The 21,159-nt window shown below is 48.2% G+C and overlaps 1 protein-coding gene across 3 annotated transcripts in view; it reads right to left on the bottom strand.

Moving 5' to 3' along the window:
• The window catches only part of QRFPR (pyroglutamylated RFamide peptide receptor), a 41,290-nt gene that overhangs the window by 3,986 nt on the left and 16,145 nt on the right, over window positions 1-21,159 (bottom strand). For all 3 annotated transcript variants that reach the window (XR_009459851.1, XM_006270471.4, XM_019494793.2), the window contains exons 2-4: window positions 7,526-7,684; window positions 5,219-5,280; window positions 4,108-4,343 (exon numbers count right to left, since the gene is read on the bottom strand). Coding sequence is in view for 2 of the 3 variants with exons in the window: in XM_006270471.4 (XP_006270533.1) it covers window positions 4,108-4,343; window positions 5,219-5,280; window positions 7,526-7,684 (457 nt within the window). In the remaining variant the exon portion in view is untranslated. The remainder of the gene's footprint in view (window positions 1-4,107; window positions 4,344-5,218; window positions 5,281-7,525; window positions 7,685-21,159) is intronic.

Raw genomic sequence — 21,159 nt, 5'->3', positions numbered from 1 at the left:
AAGCTGCCCAAACTCCTCTTGAAATAAAAACAGTAGCATAGATATGTATCTGATGCATAATTTAAAAGTTTGTTCTTAACACTTGTAGTTGTAGTGTGCAATTAGAAAATATAATATACCCCAGGGAATAATGCAATTATGCACCCATGTAATTTTGCATGTAAAACGTATAACTGTGCATAATCACATAATATTTCATAATTCCTCAGGGTGCAGCTGGTAAGTGGGAACAGGAGCTCCTGTCTGCAAGAGGGGAGGTAGGCATGGGGATGTGTGGGTTTTGCGGGTGGATGTAGGCCCCCTGCTACACCCTGCACCCTGTGGTGCATGGCCCCTGCCATGGCAGCAGCAGACAGTGGTCCCTCAGGGCCCTCCTGGCCAGGGCACAGTCCCTGGTGGCCCGTAGCTCCAGCAAATCCTGAGGGTTGCATGTGGCTCCTGTCTGTAGTGCTGCGAGCCTCACATGCTGAGACAGAGCCAGCCCAGTCTGGCCTGAAGGCATGTGCTAGCAGCCCTGGGATGGGCTGGCTACATGCAGCCCCTGGGACTTGCCAGAGTCATGCACTGCTGTGGGGCTCTGCCTGCTGCAGCCAGGAGATCCCAGAGGGCCAGGGAGCTAGGGGGCTATGCATGGTAGGGAGGATATGTGGCAGCAGGGGCTATTCTGGAGTGGGGTGGGGTGGGGTGGGGTGTGGTGGACACGGGCAGTGCACAGAGGGGCATGTGGCAGAGAGAACCGCTCCCCTTCCACAAGCCCCGCACAGTCCCATATCCACATCCACCTGCAGACCCCACACATACATCCACATCCCCCACACAACCCCCCCACAAACCCTACACACTCCCCCCATAAACTCCCATATCCACAACCCCCACACCTTCACAACACCCCCCCACACAAGTACCTGCATATTTTTCTAAAGAAGGTTGAAATAGTGTTACATTTAATTTGTAAAACAAATCAAAGTAATTATGCATAATTTTGAATGTTTTTGCGCATAATTCTCAGGGTGCACTGATAAAGATTTTCTTGGTTGATACCAGTAGCTGATTATTCATCAGTCATATTGACCGTGTAGCAGGGCACTAAGATGTGCCTGCTCCTTTAAGGATGAAGCAGCCTGACCAGGGAGCTCTGCTGGCTAAGCAGAGCACCATAGCTGCGGGTTGCTGGGGTAACAGCCTATGGGGATAATTGGGAAGCACCTGCTGGCATCACATGACCAGAAGGAGGCATATAAACTCAGGGCTGAGGATTGCACAGTTATTCTTTCTTTGGCAACTGCCAAGGAGCTTCTGCTGGAGGAAGCTACCTGAAACCTGGTGCTGCCTGCTTTACTATCCAAGTACTGGAAGAGTTCAGGGAGTCCCCCAGGTACCTAGGACTAGGGGCCTGTTACCCTGAGGGTGGAAGCTTGTTCCCATAAAACGGGCATATAGCATTGTTGGCATTTCTAGTGTTTGAGTTATAGACCAGGGACATACACTTTTGTTACTGTTTGCACCAGAGGACTGGGATGAGGCTATCTGGGGAGGTTTGGAGGCCTCATTAGTTCCTAGAGAAAAGCACGATTTGGGTACAGCCCAATGTCAGGCACAGAAAGAGAGGGGCACTGCGGGAGAAGGGGAGGGGGGCAGCTACAGGGGCACAGAGAGTCATAGCACCAGGGGGGTGCAGAAGTGAAAGATAGTCGTATAACACCTGCGAGGCTTGGGACATGATATAGGAGCGGTTGAAGTCATGTATTACACCTTGAGTATTATGGCATTAAGAGGGCAGCCTCTCGCCTAGAACCTTCTATTTATTTTAACTCGCCACCCCCATTGCTCCTGGACAGGAAGGGGACGCATGGCCAGCATGCAGCTCCTGGGGCAAAGGCAGCCGGGCAGAGAGCCCCAAGTGGGCAGTGAGCAGCCCACCTCCACCCTTCCCCTGTGCACAAATCTGGGGGGCCACATACCCTCCATGCCTCACCTGGGGGTGTGTGCAGCAGCAGGGAGACACCCCCCCCCCCACCTTCCCTGGACGAGCCGCCTACCACTGTGTCCCACTCTCTTCCCTGGCCCCAGGGACCCATTCAGTGCCCTGGCTGGGTAGCACCCCCAGCCCAACTCCCTCTCTCACCATGGGGGGCCTTGATCCATGCTTCTTCCCTTCCCCATGCCTTTTCTCCTCAAGATTTACCTGCAGGGCACTGCTCTCTGCCTGGCTGTACTCCTGGCCATGTGCATGTGTGCAGCTGCGCACATGAACGTGGCATCCAGAAGGCATATTGTATTAATTGGTACATTATCAGCTACAGCAGCCAAAATAAGCTAATAATGTTAATTTTCCTTTAATCGGTTCTGATCCAATATGGCACCGATATATCAGTGCACCTCTACATAATTCCCTGGGGTGTATCATAACTCTACTATTATACAAAGTTTTGCAACTCTTTCTTATCATCACTATCCCCTTACATATGTTTTAGTACTGGTTGTCTAAGCAAACTTTTTTTGAGCTGCTGATTTATTACTCTCTTTGGATTCAATATTTCATATGCTACTCCCCTGTTTTCTATGGACATATTTGGTAGAACAGTGTTTCCCAACCACTGTGCTGCAGCACAGAAGTATGCCATCAGAAATTAGAAGTTGTGCCATGGAATTTTGCCAGGGCAATGAGTTATAATAGGTACAAGGATGGGGAATGCCTTAAAAGGTGTGCTGTGGAATTTTTTTTTTTATTATTGTAAATGTGCCTTGGGGTGAAGAAGGTTCAGAAACACTGTGGTAGAAGATGCCTCACAACAGAAAACAATTAAACAAACTATACAAATTAAAGGCAAAGCGCAATGCAGTATTTAAGGTGGTTTAATTGTAACACTAAATAACAAAAAAAAATGCAAATAACTAGTTATCAGGTTTTAAACATTCATTTTAATTACATTTCAAACAAAGTTTCCATCTCAATGGTCACAAGAGGCAAAGTGACATGAAGGACATTTAGAAAATCTTTAGAGAGTCCTGTAAGTTAAAACATATCAACTTAATGCCATTTTTAAAATTTTAATATGCTACTCTTATTTCTAAAAGGCCAATTTAAAAACCATGGTTATGGCCACAGATTAAATAAAGAACTTCCCATAACATATTTTTGATTTTATTGATCATAACTGAAGAAGATTCAAAAGGGAACTCCATTCAGTTGGTCCCAGTCTGACTTAGGAAAACAACATACCATGCTCTCTCATATACAACATGCCCCAGAATATAATATGCACTTTGTTTTTAAAAGACAGAATGAAGAAAAGAAGATCTTTACTTGTAGTAAGTAACTGATAGAGCAGCAGCAGCTAGGGAACCAAACTGCCCACTGTTCTGCTCCTTGTAGATTCCTATAGATCAGGGGTTTTCAACCTTCTTGAGTCAGTGTACCCCTGGTGACTGGATACCAAGTGCGGGATTAGCAGGGGGTGGCGCACAGCCAGACGCCAAGCTGGGGGGGGGTGGGGGGGGGGGGGAGCTAGTGCGTGGCCAAATCTGGAGCTGTGGCAGCCACTGCATGCAAACTTCCCCTGGCCCCCACGTCCAGTCAGTTGGGTGGCGCCCGCATGGGATGCTGCATGGTGGCGCTCCATCCCTGGCAGCACGTGCCCCCTAGGGCCTTCTCAAGTAGCCCCGGTTTACAACCTCTGCTATAGATCAATGCAGATTTTACTTTCAGTTTCACCAGGTCGGAGGCAGAACATGGTCTTACTGTATTTCTCCCACTCCAGTTGCATTTTTTGGGAAATGGGTGCGTGTTGTATGCAAGAAGACACAATGCTACTTTTCCATTTTCTAAGCTCATGGTCTTTAATCTTCAAAAGCAATTATTTTTTTGGGGTGCCCAACATGGCATTCATTAAAAGGTCAGTTTTGAAAAAACAGAGCCCTTTAACTTGTCTCAAATGGGGCACACAATTATGAAATCACTAATCACCTGTTGCAAATCTATGCCATGCCTCTTTTTATTTCATACCTCAGCCTGGTGGCCTCTGAAGGAAACCATACCTGCCTACTGTTCCTGTAAAAGTATGCTTTTCAAGGATGAGTTTTAACTGGATGTCTTACTCTACAAACCTTGATATTTTAGACATTTCGTTTCCATGAATGGTTTGAAGAACTGAAGCATCTCCCACTCGTTTCTTGATCCAGAGTTCATAACCAATCTTACTGTACAAGAGGAGCATCAGCATCAGTGGAAGGAGAAACAGTATAACAAGAATGAAGGTGGTATATATCTTCTGATGAACAGGGCTGGTCCACTCTTCTAAGCAGCAAACATACTCTTTTTCATATAGGAAATCATATTTAACCTGCAGTAATTTAAGTGGAAATGAGTTCCTGTTACCCTACTTTTGAAGAACTGACATATTCAAATGCTACTTGCCATTAATATGATCAAAATTCCATTTAGGGATCTTTCAAGTGAGATGATTCTTCTAATTAATTTCTGTGTAAAGGGTTAGATTCATGCTGGCTGACACAGGGAGTGCAGCAGATGTTTTGACTGGCACCGTTGCACATTGTTTAGGTCAAGGACAGCAATTTTGATTTCTTTAGGAAACAGCTGCCGAGATCATGTGCTGAAGCAATGTACTGTCCTAGCCACAACCATATTTGATCAATACCTATAAGACTATGCTGATAGGATAGTGTTGTTCTTAACCAGTGCAACAAACTGAAAAAATGACCTCCATAACTAGACACACGAGGTGGAGCTTGAGCTAAGAAGTCAAGCTATTCTGCATGATGCATACTTGTATCTTCTCTGGATCAGTCTCCAGTGGAGACCTGCAACACTTCCTCATCAGTGGGTTACACTGGTTGTCTGTGTAACTCCAGTCATAAGTGTGTGGCAATACAAAACAACCCAGACTGCATAAATCCTTCCCACACCCCAGAGTAGGTCTCCAATTTGAAGAAAAAAAAAAAAAAAAAGCTACCCACAGTATATTGTTTGTGATGGAATTAAAATGGTACCTCTATTTTTTTCCTTTAACAAATGACACCATTTGATACCAAGATACAAAGTCTACTACTGAGCCAGTTTATGACTAGTTTCTGTTACCTCCATTTTAGGAATTACTCCTCACAAGTCTTTAGGATTTATTCAGTTCTGTTACTATCCCCTTCAGTAAGACCCTGCAAGATCTAGGCTAAATTGGAAATGCCATTGAAAGCATCCTACCTCAAGTTGCTGCACTTGCCACATAGGTGACCCAACAATAGCTGCCAACAACCAGACTATGCCTGTAAACAAACAAAAAAAACAGCAAAGCCTTTTAAATACATAGTAGAATAGGAAAGTGAACATGAATGAGTTTAACCCTTTAACCATTTCTATTGGCAAAAAAGGTGATTTGGAATATTCATACTGCAAAGTGAACACTAAATGTAAAGTCAAATGATTTGTGGACAGTCGGTATTGCACATAAAAGCTACCTTTCCCCTTTTTCAGGTACTTCATTCCTTTAACTCTCAGTGTGCTTTAATGTAAAGGTAGGCTATTTTTGATGCACAAACATCTTCCCCTTGACCTGCAAGAGTATTATTTGCCCAGTGTTCTCTCTTGCATGGCATATATGAATAATGGACATTGCCTTAGTAGTGCTTATACTTCTTCACCTGGGATGGTAGGTTTTGGATTTCTCTTCTAGATCACCACAAAAGAAAGAAAATAGATATAACAAAATTATCAAAAAAGTCTAGTTGAAACCTAGTCAAGTAAAACATACCATATTTTCTCACATACCAAACAAACATTTTCCCCCCAAAATGATCCCCCTCCCCCCCAAATTAGGGTGCATGTCTTTGGTGGGGAAGTTGTTTTCTTCACTGGAAAAAAAAGCATACCCAGGGGCGGATCCAAAGGGGGTGTACTGACATAATTGCATTCCCTCCCACCTTTTGGGTCATACTACAGAAGCAGTAGCCACAGCCATTTTTAAGTCCCCAAAGCAGGTAAGTATTCCTCTCCTTCCCCTCTGTGCTCACCAGCAGTCTTCTCCGCTCCTCTCTGCCCACACCACCACCGTCCCTGGCTGAAGCAGGAACAAAGGAGCTCCACAGCCACTCCAGCTGGGCTGCACAGGCACCCAGGCTCAACTGGGGATGGCAGCAGCAGCTGTGACTACAGTGGGTAGGTTCCTCCTCCCTGACCAGTCCCCTCAGATGTTCCCCACCAGCCTGGAAGTGGGCTAAATGAGTGGGGGGACCTGCCCAGCACTACCAGTGATGTTCCTGACTCCCATGTAGCCTGACTGGAGTGCGGCAAGAGCAGCTCTGGATCTCCCTTCATCAGCTGGGGACAGTGGCAGTGGTGGGCAGAAAGGGGGTGGAAAATTTACCACTGGAGGGGGGGGGGGGAGCAGGTGCTGAGAACAAAGGGATTGGGGTGGGGAAGAAGGGGGAAAGATGCACAGAGTTCTTACCTTATTTGGGACCTTAAGAAAGGTTCCTGGTTGCTGTTCCCACGGTATGTTCTGCCTCCCCCAGGAAGCTGATTCCTTGACCTGCACCCCGCTTTACAAAATCCTGGATCCACCCATGAATGTATCTGGAAACACTGGGCATGCCATGCAGCTGCCAAGAATGCTGACACTGGTGTCTGACTCAGGAAGCAAAATGGGAGGAGTCCTGTGTTAACTCTCTTGCAGGCATATCTACTGGCTGAACACTGTAGCTTGTGTTTGCAGTAGCAAGTGAGCTGCTGGCAGTATCCTCATAAAGCTTGTGATGTGGAAACAACGTTTGATTTGCAGGAATTTTATATAAAGAACTACTTACAGTAAAGAATGAACACACTTGCTACTGTCCTTGTAAAAGTCGGGGGGGGGGGTGGGGGGGGAGAGGGGTTAACCTTGTGTGACAAAGTCCTCCTGGGAAGTGTTTGGGAAGTGTGGCATCACAAGAGGTAGTCTGGGGTAGACAGCAAAAAAACAGACCTTCCTGCCATACCTGGTAGCAGGGATGCTGTATTTCCTGGACACTGTGTTCCCAGGAGGACTTGTCACAAAATCAGCCATGATTCTGAGGGGAAAAAAAATCTATATTCTGCCTGCAAAAATATTTGGGGGCACATTGTATGCAACCAAATATAGTATTTTGGATTAGAAATCAAGTCTTAATTAGCTACACATATGCAGTATATCAGCAGGGACACTCACTTTGGTTTATGTTGGCTAATACTACCCAGTACTAGAAACAGCAAAAGGAAAGCAGATCAAGATTTGTGATAGGGTTAATTTTCAAAATACAGGTAAGATAGAAAAACTAAGACAACAAGGAAACCTATCAGTCCAATTTAACAAGATTTGGAAAAGAATCTCTCTAGAAACTGGAAAATATGCACAGTATGTGTGAGTCACATTATAGAACATTATTAGACTCAGCAGCAATACAACCTCTGTAGTACTGTAAATATCAGGACTTCCATACCAGTTACACATATCATTATATAAATGAATACCTCGGGAATACTGGAGCTTGACCTTACCAAGCATTGTGAAAGCTCTTCTGTTTGTGTACTGCCATTTCATTTTTAAAGGATGCACAATTCCCTGATGCCTTTCCACAGCAATGCAGGTCATTGTAAGAATCTCAGTAACAATTGCGGTGGATTGAACAAATGGCACCATCTTGCAAGCAAAGGCACCTGTAACAATTAAAGATAAAAACAGATAATCAAGGCACTTATCATAAACACCGAACCTAGGTAGTCAATAAAGAGCTAAACTATTCTTAAATTCATATATTTATCTTATTCTGAGAAGTCTGTATATATGGTCTCCTGTGTTCCTGTTATATTCAATACTATTCAAGAAGCTGTCCTTTCAAAAATTTAAGGCTAGAAAATAGTTTCAGTAGTGTTGTCCAGCTCCAGAACAACCTGAGGGCCTTGTTACATGTTACACTGAGCCATAGAGTGATCAGTGTTAGCGTCAGCATGAGTCTGGAGCAGTCACACACAGTGACTTGGCAGCTACATGGCATGCTACATCCGCCCCACAATTGCAGTGTTGATGAGCTGCCTGGTACCTCGAGGTATGCAGAAAAAACATTTAAAGCTGTGTTGATGTCTGAATCGTCGAATCTTTCAGAACCTCTCCAAATTGATTCGGAGAGATTAAAGGGTCTCCTGATTCAATTTGGATTCAGGGATTTGACCACCAAATCAGGTCAAATCTCTGCTAAATCGAATCAGTGACCAAAGCTTCGCACAGCCCTAATGGCTACCACTTTCTTTCATAGGAGGTGCACACCTCTCTCATTTATAACTTCTCCCTTTCTTCATCATTCTGTTACTTTCAGTTATCTCCAGTTATATTCCCCTTTCCGTTTTCTTTCTGAGGTGTTTTCACATTCTTCAAATATTTGTAGGCCTACATTGGCCTGTTAAGTACCATTTAGACGAGCTCCCCACATTTACCTAACGTGAAAATGTACTTCAATTTTGTTCTTTTCTAACTTTACCTTTCTTGTCAATATATTTGTTAATGCCATTGGCAGAACAATGCAATTTCACAGCAGTAGCATCGAATGTCTAAGCCATTCCACTTGTGCACAGCTGGCCCAGACAAGAGTACTTTGGCTTTTATAGCTGTAATAAGTCACTATGAACACATTTTTAATTTCTAGCCTGATACTACTTAATCCTTTTGAATTATTCATTTTCAAATATCTTCCAACATAACAGATGTAGTTGGAATTAGCACTTCCCAAATGCATGACCTTATATTCACAGAATCATAGAAAATAGTGCATCTATGGGGCATCCCAAGAGCTCACTTATTCCACCTCCTACTCCAAGCCAAGATCAACCATTCATGACAGAGGTTTGTCCAATTTATTCTTCAAAATGTCCAGTGAGGGAGACTGCACAACTTCTCTAAGCAATACGTTCCAGTGCTTAGTATCCTTACAGTTATGGATACTGTGTGGATACTAAGTTTCAGGCCTTATGTCCAACCTGAAACTCCCTTGCTTCAATCTGAGACAATGACTTCTTATCTTATGCCAGGGGTGGGTAAAATACAGCCCACGGGCCAGAACTGGCACACCAACTGGCTGGATCTGGCCCATGGCTCCCCACACAGTGCTTCACATGGGGCCGAGCCCCCAACCCTGCTCCTGCTGGAGCAACCCTCACCGCTCTCCTGCTGGCCTGGGTCCCAGCCAGTGCACAACTTCTGGCAGGTCTGTTCCCTGTGTGGCTGTAGCCAGCCGGATGCTGCTCCGCTTTCCTCACCTCCAGCAGGAGCCGCCAGGCTGAAGCTTCCCCCCCTCCCCCCCCCCAATGATCACCTGCCCAAAGCAGTGCAGCAGGGGCAGGTGCAGGAGGAACCACTGCTGGAGGCGAGGAGAGCAGATCAGCACCTGGCCAGGTACAGCTGCACTAGGAACAGCCCCACCGGAACCTGTGCATGCTGCCTGGGGCCCAGGCCAGTGGGGCTGTTCTGCTCCCCTTGCCATTTTGCTCTGGGTGGGCGGGCAGGAAGCTTCAATCGGTCGACTCCTGCCCAGCTTTAGCTCCCAGCTGCCTTCCACCCACTCCACCTGCCCACAGGTCCGCAGCTGGAGGCAAGGGAAGCAAAACAGTCCTACCATCCTGGGCCCCGGCCAGTGCGCACAGCTTTGGGTGGGACTATTCCCAGTGTGACAACAGTCAGCCAGGTGCTGCTCAGCTACCCCTCAGCTCCAAGTGACAATGTGAACCCAGCTGGCTGCAGCCACACTGGGAACAGCCCTGCCAAAAGCTGCGTGCTGGCCAGAGCCAGGGCCGGGACTGACTACTGTGGGCAGGAGCAAGGCACAGGCTGCCCCAGGTGGGACTCAGCCCCATGCAGAACACTGTGGGAGAGGCATAGGCGACACATAGGGAGGACATGGGGGGCATGTGTCCTATCCCCCCCCCAAGATTGGCCCTCAGTCTGGGACTGGGGCCGCTGAGAGAAGCGCCGCTGGCACTTGCAGGGTCGGCAATCAGGGCGAACTCTGCTTTACATGTCCCTTGCCTCTCCATCCCTCCCCTGATCCCTGGCTGGCTCCAAGGCAGCCGCTCCCACAATATGTGCATGTGCCCCCCGCCACTCCTCACAGGGAAGGGCATGCAGGGAGCTGATTATGCCTGTCCCACTCCCAAGCACTGCTTTCTGCCCACCCAAATTCCCACAAGGAGCTTTGGTGAGTTGTTGTGGGGAGAGGGCTGGCCCGCGACTGCTTGTCAAAACTCCCTATGTGGCCTTCCCTATGTGGCCCTATGTGGACCAAATAATTGCCCACCCCTGTCCTATGCTCATGTATTACTAGGCCTGTGCAAAGCAGCAAGTATTTGCTTTGGATTTGGCTGATTCAGAGGGACAGTGATTTGATTCAGTGCCGATTCAGAGATCTGACCATAGACTATCATGGGGAATTACTAAAATACCTATAACTGTCATTTTTTTGGCAGACTCAGATGAAAACAGCAAGGATGGTATCCTCTTCTGAGGGCATGAAGCCTGTCAAGTTTCAAGGAGATAGGAGCAGGGGTTTCTGTGAAAGTGCACCTCAAGGTTCTGAAAGCAAATAAAAAAAGCAAATAGGTGCGGAGTGAGGAGAGTGACACACACTCTACCTGCACGTGGAGCTTGGGGGAACCCCAGCAGTGGGAGGTTCACCTTTAGGAACACCAGCTGCTCCACCAAACCAGGATCCAAAGAGGTGCAGTGGGATGTCACAACATTCCCAGCAATGCTGAACACCCTCTTGCTTGGAACACTGGTTGCTGGACAGGACATGTGTCCCTGGGCAACCGTGGCCAGATCCTGCCACACCTGGCTGTGGGTTGTCAAATAGGCCAAAGGGTCGCAGTGCAGTGGCTTCATGTCCTCAGCAAGATAGGCAGCCACCAAGGCCTCCACGCTACCTGCCTGATGGTAGGGTCCGGTGCCTCTGGACCCCAACACTGAAGCCATGCCCTTGGCCCATATTAGCAGTAGCTGTGGTGGAGGAGATTGGCTTGTGGTTGGAGTGCTGGAATAGGAAAGTGGATCCCCCTTTTCTAGGTCCCCCCACCTCTGCCGTTCTGCCTCCCTGACTGTTCATCAGCACTTCCATCCAGCGACTGAGGGTTTTACTGCTGCAGACACTCCCCTTCAACCTTGGGTCGCACGTGCCTGTCAGCACGTGAACTATACAATGGATCCAGCTATTTTTTGACTCCCTCCTTTAGCTGCTTCACCAGTGCCTGCATCTCTAGCGAAAGCAGCTTGTCCTAGCCAGGAACATCGATACCTAGAACTACTCCATTTCATTCTCAAGCTCCTTCGCTACGGGGATCACTTGGCTAAGGAGGGCATCACCAGTGCTGAGGCTTTTGGTGGCCTCAAGGAAGGGCTTGAGGACCACCAAGATCTAGGAGATGGTATCCCACTCAGCTCTGTTAAGGGGGGCGCTGATCCCAATCTCCCTGAGCAAACCCATCTCATGGATGTCCTTCTGTTGCTCCACCAGCCTTTCCAGCATCAGGTATATGCAGTTACACCAAGTTTCTACATGCTGCATGATTTAGTGCTGTGGGGTGCTCAGCTCTGCCTGTTTGTCCCACAGCATCTTCCTCCCCTTGATGCTCCGATAGAAGTAGTCCGCCACCTTCCTGCATTTCAAAATAAGCTGGCTGGTAGTGACGGTGCCGTCACCAGGAGCCCCGTCCCCCTCCAAAGCATCCCTGACTATGAGATGAAACTTGTGTGCCACACAGCGGATGCCAACAAAGTTGACTTCATGCACCGCCTTGACCATATTGGTTTTGTGGTCACTGACAATGGGGTCGTGGGTGAGCTTGCCTTGCCCAATGTGTCACCCCAGCACCATGTGGTTCATGGCCACCATGATCTCCCTTGCCATGTGGGACTCATCCATCACCTCGGCTTGAAGGAGAGCCCACCGGTGCCCTGATTGATTGCACCAGTGCCCTGTGAGGGAGAGGTAGGCACAGTCTTCACCCTGGCTACTCCAGATATCTGAAGTGAAGTGCAAGGCTACCTGCAGCCCTGCCTTGCACAGCTCCTCCCTCAAGTACTCCCTGCATGCCTCATAAGGGAGGGCACCACCATCCTGCTAAAGGTGGTGCACTTGGTACGATGGGGCCATGAGCCGCCTGAACCCTGGATGCTCAATGGAGGAGAAGGGCTGGCCCTCCAGAGCAACCATCTCCCCAGTGCTCTAGGTAACCTCACTCAACTACAATATGTGCCCCTCTTTGTCTCTGCCTTTCCTCAGTAGTTCAGGGTAGCCTGCCTCTGCTTCTTGGGGACAGGGGCCTTGGAATGAGAAGGGGACTTCTTTTTTGGGCGTGCTCCCACTGGTGTCAGGCTGAGGAAGAACAAGGGCAAGGGGGTGCTGCCTCCTGAGATGCAGCAGCATCCCTGTGACAGTGAAGTGTTTCACCCCCTTGCCCTGGTTGATCTGCCTTTGCCAGTGCTGGCAGGTAGAGTACCTGGGATCATCTGCTACCTCAAAATGATCCCACTTCTAGGTTGCAGATGGGGATCCTGCCTTATCCCTCTCATCACCAGGCAGCGGCACAACTACAGAAGAAGCTGAGCCACCTGCCCCTACTACCTCCTCCAAAACGCCTTCCAGAGAAGGAGACCTGCCTTTAGGGGGACTTAGAGGGGTGTGGAACACAAACTCAGATTCCCCCTCCTTCCCCAGAATTTCTTTTGCTATGGCCCTCAGCTCTTCTGCTTCCAAATCCAGCTTCTCCTCTGGCAGTGGGAGGCTCATGCTAGGAACTGAAATTGGGGCAGAGAATGTCATGCTGCTGCTGGTTAGTGGTTTTGGTGCAGGTACAGGCATGGCTACAACCTCCTTGTTCCCACTAGCAGTAGAAGACTCACTGCTGCCAGGAAAGAGGGTGTGTATTTGTTTGGGGTGGGGGTAACTTGCAGCTCTCTCTCTGCCCCCACTCTCTCCCCTGCCACAAGACCTGGCACCTGCCTTTTCATCACATTTCATAATGTTTGGTGTGCTGCAAAGTGTGCGCATGTGTGCAATATATGTTGTGCTTTCCTGCACGGTGATAACACACTGTCAGGAAAAACAGATTTCTTTTTGCGGCTGGGAAAGACTCAAAACAGACTAACAGAACAAATAAGAGGATTTTGGGGGAAGAATAAGTTGAAAGGAGTAGATAGGGATAACAATAGGGATAGTAGGCAAGGGTAAATAGGAAAGGATTGGATACAACTTACAAGACAACAGACTAGCTTGCAAGCCAGAGCCTTTCAGACACTGCTGCTCCAAGAGAGAGAGAGAGAGAGAGAGAGAGAGAGAGAGGTTACAAAAAGGCACATATCACTTCAGAGACAGCTTTATATGCTGTTTCTACATCCTTCCCCCTGAGCACTGTGATTGGAAAGGAACTCAGAGGGAAAAAAAAAAAAGTAATTGGCCAGCCCCAAATGTCAGTATCAGAGCAGCCTCTCTCCCCCCACCCCTTTTCCATATATGGAAGATCACCCCATTCCCCTCCCTCTTCTCAGTTTGTTTCCTGCAAGCCTTCTGAATCGATTCAGACCTTTAAATGGGTCTTCTGATTTGATTTGGATTCAAGATTCGGCTGCCAAATCAGGCTGAATCTCCTCCAAATCAAAAAATCGGCTACCAAAGCTCTGCACAGCCCTATTTTATTACTTTTCCCTTTGAAATAATTTGAAGACAATTCTTTCCATTTTACTATCATTTTTATATCATTAACGTTTGGCTTATTCTCTTTAAATAATTCATTCCGTTTGGGGTTTTTTTTGACAAATTGTACCTAGAATTATATGCAGACAACCCAATAAAACCAGAAAAATTGTAATGGTGAAAAAGGGCATTATACATTCCCATATATTTGATTTTATTAAAAATAAATTTGAATTAGTTTTATAGAATGAGTAAACTACTATGAGAAACAGAAAACAGAGGAAAAATAAAAAGGTGTATTAAAAAAATCCAGACCAAGTCTCATTCCTGCCCTCTGTTGCATGAAAAAGGTTAAAGCAATGGTGCTCAACTTTTTTAGTCCTAAGGCACCCGTATGGTAGACTAAGCTCTGAGCTGGGCAATCCTGCTCCTCCAAGCCCCTGTCTAATAGGGAGCCAGAGAGTTCCTATTACTTTAAGATGGAGCTACAGCAAACTAAACTGGCCCTGGGCAGGCTGGTACTCAATATATAGGCTAACTGCTTGTAAACCAGCTTCCAACTAACAGCCAGATCTACAGCCACACAGGTAGTAGCTGCCCCTGTTGCCCTGTGGGGTCAAGCCAACGCTCAGGATCTCAATATCACGCTCTTAGACAGGAGGGCATAGTGTACAATTGCACATGCACACACTCAAAAAAAAATTAATTGGGTGCATACAGCCCATCAGGCATGCCACCCCCCCGCCGCAAAAAATTACCAGCCTAGGCACATGTACACCTATCACCAATTCAAGCACCTACACAGTATACATACCAAAAGTTAGACAAAAATCAATTATCAATACCCATACACTCAGTACACATACACGGATTACTAATTCATATATCATGCACATAATGACGTATACACACACACACAGGTAAGTTCCTAACTTAGATGGTACTGTGTGTGTGCGTGCGTGCGTGCGTCTGGGGTACCTGGGATACTTGGGGGAAGGTTAAGAGGTGAGAGAGAATTAAAGTATAGGGAGTGAAAGCTGCCGGAACCGGGATTAGAGAGAAGTTGGCTGAGGAACTGAGGCTTGGGATTACTTAAGGTCAACTGGCCCCGGGGTTACTTGGGCTCACCTGGTGCCAGGGTGTAAGCAAGGGAAAAAGCCCGGTGGCAAGGAGGAAACAGCCAGGAGACAGAGGCAGAAAGCTAAGATCAAGGGAAAAGGCAGTGGGGAATGAGACAGTGACAAAGAAACAGGGGTTTGCAGGCAGAGAGGAGCTCAGGACGGCTAGAGCCACAGGAGCATGGGACAGGTGTTGGAGGTGGCAGCGAGCCAAAAGCAGGAGAGGGAGAAATAAGACAGAAGTTAGAGGGCCAAGGAGCAGAGGTTGGAGCAGGGCCGGAACTGTAGTAAAGCAAAACGCAACTCAGGGGTCCAAATAACAGTTTTATTAAATGAGCACTGTACTGTACAGCTTGGTTCCTATACACACTCACACAAGCACTCCCACACACACTGGCAGCAGGAGAAAGACTCAGTGGAAGGGTTGGAATCCAGGTAGGGAAGAGAAGTAGAGTCCAAGTTCTTGGTTGAAGAGAGGGTGGGGGTGATAGCTACCTATTCAGGCTAGAAAGGTGTCTTTGTACAGCAGGTGTTGTCCGGGGGGGGGGGGGGGGGTGTCGCTGGCAGGGCCTCTGGGTGGTGTGGCATGGTGCTGGTCCAGATGGAGAGGGCATCCCAAGGAGTCAGTCTTCACTACCCCTTTTATGGGGCAGACTACCTCTGATCTTCTATGGGGAGGGCCTGTCCAGGCAAGGTCAGTCCTGTTCCTGAGGGCTCCAGGTGTTCTTACTGAGCATGTGCAGCCTTGGCACAATGGCGGACTGCCTCATCTTTTGCGTCTTGAATGCTGAGGATGGTTCCAAGGGCTGGATCGTTGGTCCAGGTATTGGTGTTGATGGTTCGGTCATTCAGAGGGAGCTATTTTTAGACCTACTGCCATTGTCTCTCAAGCACCCTCATTCATCCCCATTCATTCAGGAACCAAGTTGCACAGGAGGGGTAGGGGTAAATCATGGGTTACACAGCTGGGCATGGGGACAAGATGGAGACTTGACAAAGAAAATGGAAACTTGACATAACTTATGCTAACATACTATACGATATAGGCCTACATATTGTATCAGTAAAACAGTAATATAGAACAGTAAAAAAAAACCAAACAAACAAAAAAAACCAATATAAAAGGAGAAAAAAAACAAACAAAACAAATACAATTTGCTACCCAACTAAAATGCTGAAGCTTATCTTATGTCTTAGCTCACTTATACTTATCTATAAGGAATAGGGAGGGAGAGGAAGTCAGAAATGGTTGGTGAAGGGGAGGGAATGCATTTTTAAATAAAAAAAATAAAAATAAAAAAAAAATACAAAAAACAACTAAAAACAAAACAACAGAAACTGGGGGGTTTGCTATACCCCTCCCAGAGACAGTTACAGAGCACCAAGGTGCGAACAGGGTGCATCTACAGGCAGCTCAGAAGCCCAGAGCTGCAGTCAGCTGGGCCAAGCCCCAACAGAAAAAACAGCCTAATCCTAAGGCATAGAAAGGGAACACCTGTAAGTGCCTGCAGAACCACAAGACCAGATGGGGCTGGATTTAGGTGACACAAAGCCAGCACCTGAGCCCAGGAAGTTAGTCTGGCCCTGCAGGCTGAAAAGGAAAACATTTCTGAATAGGAACACTGAAGGGGACTGCTCAGCTGACTTGAAAGGCCCCCAAATCTGCAAGCAAGATACCTACACTTGAGGGAAGTAGAACCTGGTACAGGGGGAGTGTGGTCAGGGCCAGATTAATGCATAGGCAAACTAGGCACATGCCTAGGGCCCTGATTGGGGGGGGGGGGGGGGGGGAGAAGACGACTGGTCCTTCCTTCTGTGGTGGCGCTGCAAATGACCCCATCCACCAGGGAAAGCTCAGCGCTGGCTGTCTTCCCCACCCCTTGCCATACAGATAGTGGGAAGTGGGGGCAGGGAAGGCAGCCGGCTCCAGCCCATACTGCTTCCCCCTGGTAGCGAGGAGCTGCACATAGATTGTGCAGAGCCCACTGTAAGAGGCTGGCAGGGCTGCGCTTTGCCACCACTGTGAAGCACTGGCCAGAGCTGCACATCACTGGGCACTGGTGTCTGCGTGGGTCCCAAGGGCAGCCCTGCTGGCCGTGGGGCTGTGTGCCACTCCGGGGGGGGGAGGGGGGGAGAAGAGAGAAAAGGGGGGTGGCTTCCATACCCACCCACCCTCCCTCCCTCATACCTACACTCTGCCCCCACAGCCCCCCCTCCTACATGCTCTATTGCCCCCTCCCGCACACAGCTACAACCCCTTACAACTTCCCACCCCCACTCCCCTCTCTTTGAAATATGTTGGGGTTGTTTTTAAAGGCAGTGCTTCCCCCCCCCAATGTGAGACTTGGCAATGCTGCTCCAAGCCCCATTCCCTGCGGGTGGCAGGCCCGGGGTGGGGGGTGTGGTCCCAACTGGCCCAGGGCCCATTAGTTTGTTTGCCTCGGGTGCACTAAAGGCTTAATCCAGCCCTAAGTGTAGTAGGTCGGCCAGGGAGCTGATGTTTATGTGGCAATCCAGTATTGGGGAAATCTGTTACAGCCAGGGAGTTTGCTCTTTTGTTATATTTAACCAGTAACCCAGGCTTGGGACTAGCAAGGAGAAATGGAGGTCCAGTGCTGCCTGAAGGCTACATGACTGCTTTGAACCCTGCCTGAAGCTGGACTTAAGATGCTAAACAGACAAGGCTAGGGGCCCAGTGTCCAAAAAGGGTGGAGACTAGAAAAGGAATGAGACAGGGACTGGACCAGAAGTGAGGTCCAGCACAGTGGGCCCCACAAGAGAAAATGGGGCAGAGGCTGGTAAGGACAGAGAAGGGGCAAAGGCTGAGGCCTGGAGAGACATGAGATGACTGGGGCTGAGCACCCACTAAAATCAGTAACTGGTAACACCTGTGAGCTATGGGCTTAGCTGTAGGAGACCTCAGAGACCACAAAATTAATCTTTAAGCTGACTAGTGCCCTATGGCACAGATGGGCAGGAGGGCCCACTGACTGTTTGGAGGTCAGAAGGGTTTGGGAAGGACCCAACAACAGCTAGTGGATCAGGACTCACTCTGGGACCCTAGGCAGCCTCATTTTATCCCATTAACAGCAGCAAGGCAAAAAAGAATAAGAGTGAAGGTATGCAAAGCTGGAGCCAAACAGGAACTACACAGCCACAAGTGGGGGTTCACAGCTGCCCTTGAGGCCTGACCCTAGCTTTGCAGGATATCTTCTGGCTCTACCTCATCTAGCAGCTTATTAGCTCCCAGCTTCGAGTATTAGGCTGCCAGAGGTCAGGGACTTTTTTGGCTTTTGTGGCCTGTTCTGCTTCAATAAATTGAAGAAGCGACCCTAAAGACTGACATGGAGTTTCATTGTCTCCATGTTTGCACCCCAATCTGAATAGAAACATTCTGCAGTACAGCATTCACAGTTCTTTCTATGGTAGCTCCACAATCACATAACTCTCAAGAACTTTGAGAAAATATTTATAATCTGTGTAACTTGAGCCTTAAGGAATTAACTTTCCAGATCATTTTTAAAATCAGTGAGGCATTTGAAATAGAACTCATTGATCCTGGCTCCCACAGCCATACTCCTTTCTCCAGCCTGTGAATAGGGGATAAGGCTTCAGAAACTGCTCATCACCAGGGATTTTGGTTTTCCATTTTAAAATTGCAAGTTATCTGATAAAGAATCTCAAATTCTCCGATTAAAAAAAAACCCCAAATCCATGCTTTTCCGCAATTAAAATGAAATGTCACTGTATGTAGTGCGTATCAGTTGAACACAATGTTTTATTGATATATTTACAATTTTAAAGCATTTTGGAAGTCTAGCAATATCTCAATCATTATAATAAAATAAGTTCTAAATGTTAGGGTGGTGATATTTGGATCTTGGGGAGCACTGGATTTGCAGCTGAATACAAGGCTTTACTCTGTCTCAGTAAAGCTCCTAACCACAATGCAGAATGATATATTAAAAAATAACATTGCAAGACGCTTAGGCAAGCATTTTTCTAACAATGGAGTGGTGTTGTAAAGATATATAAATTGACTGTGTAAGAAGAATAAGATTTAGCCCACCAGCTACCATCAGAAGATAAAGCAGAAGCAAGACCTTGGAGATGGAGTCAGCAAGAAACAGCAATTGACTGAGAAAAGCCAGGTTCATGGTCTTATGCACATGCTCCTAGCAAAAAGGCACATATGAATGAAATGCATAGGCAATCCCATGTTAATAAAGTAAACAGTAAACAGAGGCGGAGCTTGAGATAGGAGAAGATATGGGTGGAACAAAGGAGAGACCAAGGTGGAGTAAGTGGTAATAAGCATAAACCAAGGTGTATAAAATGTAAAAAGAACTAATGTTCACTGCTGCTCCTTGGTTTTTCTTTTTTTGGGAGCTCGCCTGAAGTGGTCTCCATTCTGAATAAAGCTGTCGTGAGCGATGTATGCTGGTGTTTGCTCCCTGTTTGCTCTTTGAGCAACTGGATCCATGGGCAATTGGATCGTTGCCTCCCTAGTTGTTCAGTGCCGCATGAAGTCAGGGTCTAACACTAAATACCTATATATTTTAGTGTTTGGTTTTTGTTTTGTTTCTTTTATCATGGAGGGGGGGGGGGGGGGAAAAAAAAAAAAAAAAAAACACACACACACACAAAAAACCCAAAAAAAACCAGAGCTCCCTCTGTTCTCTTCACTGACCAGGATGTGGGTCCAGCTGTGGGTATCTGAGGAACCCCGATACACGTATCCTGCCCCTGCCTATGCCGTTGCCCCTCACTCCCAAGTCACAGCCCCCACCCAGCCCTGCCAGTGCCTCTCATTCCACCCCCCAGCCATGCCAACCCACAGCCCCCTGACTTTGCCAGTGCTCCTCACTCCCAACCTGCAAATCCCCAGTCCCAACTGGTGCCCCTCACACCTGACCCATACTCTCCCTTCCCCTCACCCCTGACCCACAGCCCCCTGACCCTGCCAGTGCCCCTCATTCTCAACCTGCAGCCCTCTAGCCCTGCTGGTGTCCATGGCCTGGCTGCCCCCACCTCACCCAGCCCTACAGAGACTCACAGGATGGTGATCTACTGGGACACAGCAGAGACAGCCTCCAGTGTGCAATTCATGCAGCACCCCTCATGCAGAACCACAAGCAGTAACTAGGGCACCACAAGCTGCCCCACACCACTGGCTGGAGCTGGGACTGCGGTACAATGGGGAGGATCAGCACTGTGCTCCACAGTAGTAGCATGAAGCAGAGCACAGCTCTTGCCTGGATCATGACGCAGGCAGCAGGAGGCAGGCAAGGAGATTCAGGCCCTGTCCTGCTCAGGCCAGAGCACAAAGGTTGTGGTGGTTCCCACTCATGCGAGTGGCAGCAGAGCAATTCCAACACTGATGCAGGCTGGAGGAAGGAGAAGGGGACTCCTGTGGCACCCCCTGCCACAGGCTGGGGTTCCCACACTATGCCAGGTGGCTGGGACACAGCCCCACCACAGGCAGCATCTCCCAGCCACCATGCCCCTGACAGCAGCACTGGGGGCCAGTGCCTGTGCTGTCCCGGATACACAGCTCCCCGCTGCCCCCAAAGGATGCCCCACCCTCTTCCACTGCTGGAGGGGCAGGCACCTCCAGAAAGGCCACACTGGCAACAATGTGGAGCTGGACTCGCTGGCCTCAGGCTCCCTGCAGCCACAACACCTGGACACCATGCCCTGCTCCACAGCGCCACCCCCCTCCCCAACACCCCTGCCACCCACCCATACATATGCCTCACAGCTACCCAAACTGTCCCCAAGCCCTGGACCTCCAACTCATTTCACAGACTTGCCTGCATTGAGCTGCTCCCACCTTCCCTGCTTGGCTGTATGCTGGCCACACACTAGTGCATGTGCACATGCAAGTAGTGCTCCCTGCCTCCAATTACTTTCCTCCCGTTACCCTCAACCCCAAGCAGCTCCTTGCAGGCTGGAAGGCTGCCAGCCTGCAAGGGGACACCCATAGTTTTCTCCTTTAAAAAGGGAAAACCCACATTTTTTTTGCAAACAGAAAACCAAGATCCCTGCTCATCACTCACTATTCTTAAAAAGTTGAGGGATTTTTGATTCTTTAGAACCATCTGCATGAAATTATCCAGCCAATAGTCCATGAGTCAAGTAGTTGTGTTAACAAAGAAACCAAGAAACCTTGTGTTTAAGATACAGAAAATGGTAGCACAGGAAAAGAAATTGGCTGCACAGTACCTCTAGATCAGAGGTTTTCAACCATTTTCAATAAGTGAACCCCTAGAGGCTGGACACCGGGGGGGGGGGGGGGGGGGGGCAGGGGGTGACAGCAGCCGCAGGCGGAGCAGTGGCA

Source organism: Alligator mississippiensis, chromosome 2, assembly GCF_030867095.1.
Source record: "Alligator mississippiensis isolate rAllMis1 chromosome 2, rAllMis1, whole genome shotgun sequence".
In the NCBI taxonomy this organism is placed as follows: domain Eukaryota; kingdom Metazoa; phylum Chordata; order Crocodylia; family Alligatoridae; genus Alligator; species Alligator mississippiensis.
This window is presented reverse-complemented; position numbering and strand designations above follow the sequence as displayed.